Source organism: Sinocyclocheilus grahami, unplaced genomic scaffold (assembly GCF_001515645.1).
Source record: "Sinocyclocheilus grahami isolate Dianchi unplaced genomic scaffold, SAMN03320097.WGS_v1.1 scaffold619.1, whole genome shotgun sequence".
NCBI classification, from domain to species: Eukaryota; Metazoa; Chordata; class Actinopteri; order Cypriniformes; family Cyprinidae; genus Sinocyclocheilus; species Sinocyclocheilus grahami.
In genome coordinates, this window is record NW_015505798.1 from 148,696 (window position 1) to 151,305 (window position 2,610).

Sequence of the window (2,610 nt, forward strand, 5' to 3'; positions counted from 1 at the left end):
TGTGTGTGTGTGTGTGGCTTTTATTTAACAGTGAAGATGGGACAGTAGTCTGTTTTTTTTAATGAATGTAAAAATCTTACAAATACACCTAGTCTCCTCTACGTTTTATTTTATTTACGTTTGTGTGTGTTTTTTTGTTTTGATTTGTTGTTTAGTTTTTAGTTTTTTTTGACAGTGAAGAGTGGACATTAGTAACATTAGTTACATTAGTTACTGAATGCAAAAATGTTTCAAATACACCTAGTCTTCCCCACGTTTTATTATTATAATTTGTTTGTTTTGTTTGTTTGTTTTTATTTTATTTGTGTGTGTGTGTGTGTGTGTGTGTGTTTTGTTTTGTTTGAGTATTTTTATTTTTATTTTGGTAGTGAAGAGGGGACATTAGTCTAATACTGAATGCAAACATTTTACAAATACGCCTAAACTCCCCTACATCCTTATTTCATTTCATTTTATTATTTATGTTTGTGTTTTGTTGTTGTTGTTGTTGTTGTTTTGGCAGTGAAGATGGGACATTAGTCTGTTACTGAATGCTGAATGTTACAAATATGCCTAAACTCTCAAGAGGGGGTAGTAACACCTGAGAAATAGGATCTTGATTGTGTTGCTGGCGAGACTCAAACCTGCATAATCTATTTAAGTGTTATGGCTCTTTTAAGTGTTGTGGAACATATCGAGTACACAAATGCCTGCACCACACCTCTGTCTCCCCTTGCTTTTCTTCCTGGTTCCTTCCCTCTTCCTTTTTTGTGTCACTTTTCTTTCATCACCTTTTCATTAGTTGTTATTTCAACCCTGTTATTGCTGGTTCTATCTTTATCCACTTGCCATTTCTCATTGAGCTTTGCGTTGGCTGATTATCTTGTATTAGAAACGGCAGCAAGACCCGCAGCCAGTAAACTTGTGCCCTGCTTCAAAAATCAGTGTCTTTTAACAGACCATAATAAATAGATAACACACAGTGATGAATCTCAGTCTCACCTGGTGTTTGTGTGTTTATGCTGAACAGGTGATGGTTGCCGAAGCTCTGGATATCTCCAGGGAAACATATTTTGCCATCCTGATGGACCGTTCCTGTAATGGACCCGTGATGGTGGGCAGCCCTCAGGGTGGTGTGGACATAGAGGAAGTGGCTGCCACCACACCAGAGCTCATCTTCAAGGTATTGCACTTGTATCTTTTAAAAGGGTCATATGATGCGATTTCAATTTTTCCTTTCTCTTTGGAGTGTTACAAGCTCTTGGTGCATAAAGAAGATCTGTAAAGTTGCAAAGACTAAAGTCTCAAATCCAAAGAGATATTCTTTATAAAAGTTAAGAGTCAGCCACGCCTTCCTAAAACGGCTCGTTCTAACACGCCCTCACATGCCTACGTCGCTATGTGGAAAGATTTGCATAACGCCGCCCAAATGTTCACGCAAAGAAAGAAGGCATAACTTTTATTCTCGCTGTATTTTTGTTGTTGCCGCCGCCATGTCGAGATGCTGTGTGCTTCGTTATGAAAGCGAAACTACTTTGTTTGGCCTTCCAAAAGAGGACGATATCAGCTTCGTCATGCCTGGAGCTGATCCGTGCTGGTTGCTGAGGAAATACTACAACTTTGCGCTACGGATCACCGGATCGGCTTTCACCGTGGACGAAGCGTAGTCCAGCCCGGAGTCGTCACATGTCCTTCCGGACGCTCCTTCGTCGAAATCGCCGGCCGCACTATTCTCAAGCCCCCCCGCCTCTGCTCACTCTAACCCTCCGGCCGTTCCTCACACTAGCCCCCGGCCTCTGCTCACTGTAGGCCGCCGTGTGTGACACTGTTTCGTTGTGAAAGCGAAACTACTTTGTTTGGCCTTCCAAAAATGGACACGACTAGAAATCAGTGGTTAAGTTGTATTTACAACACTGTTCCAGAACAGTTCAACCCAAATATTCGGATGTGTGCAGCACATTTTATGGAGGACTGTTTCCTGATCCTGGTAGAGTAGACTACAATGCCGGCTGTTCTGACTCAAAGACTGTAAGTACATTAGTTAATAAACACATTTCATTACACCAAATACACAAAATTATGTTCTTTTTAGCAATATCATATGACCCCTTTAAGGGTTTTAAGGCTGTATAAGTGAGTTACTTTGTGATTTTATGCTCAAGGGGTCATTTTTTTTATTTGATGTTTTGAAATAAACTTGCTTATAAAAAAAAAGATCTACAAAAATCTTAAAGGGGTCATATGATGCTATTTTAAAGATCATTATTTTGTGTATTTGGTGTAACAGAATATGTTGACATGCTTTAATGTTAAAAAAACACATTATTTCGCAAATACTGTACATTATGGTAGGTCCTCTATGCCCCGCCTCTCTCAAACACGTAGTTTTCAACAAAGCCCCCTCCTTTGACAAGCGCAGTCTGCTCTGATTGGCCAGCTGACCCAGTGCATTGTGATTGGCCGAACACCACAAGCACGCGTCGAAAATGTAACGCCTCTTACCATAATCGCTTCAGCTTTCAAAGTAAATATCAAGACAGTTAATAATGTCGTTAGTTTTACCATCAGTTCAAGCCCGAAAGGGCAACAGAGTCGCGTGACAGACACAGTGATGATGCAGTACACAAGCCG

General features: G+C 40.5%; 1 protein-coding gene across 2 annotated transcripts in view; it reads left to right on the plus strand.

Annotated features, from left to right (window-relative positions):
• Positions 1-2,610, plus strand: part of LOC107557774 (succinate-CoA ligase GDP-forming subunit beta) — a 127,138-nt gene that overhangs the window by 49,268 nt on the left and 75,260 nt on the right. For both annotated transcript variants that reach the window (XM_016241300.1, XM_016241299.1), the window contains exon 5: positions 1,010-1,162. In XM_016241300.1, the coding sequence (XP_016096786.1) occupies positions 1,010-1,162 (153 nt within the window). The remainder of the gene's footprint in view (positions 1-1,009; positions 1,163-2,610) is intronic.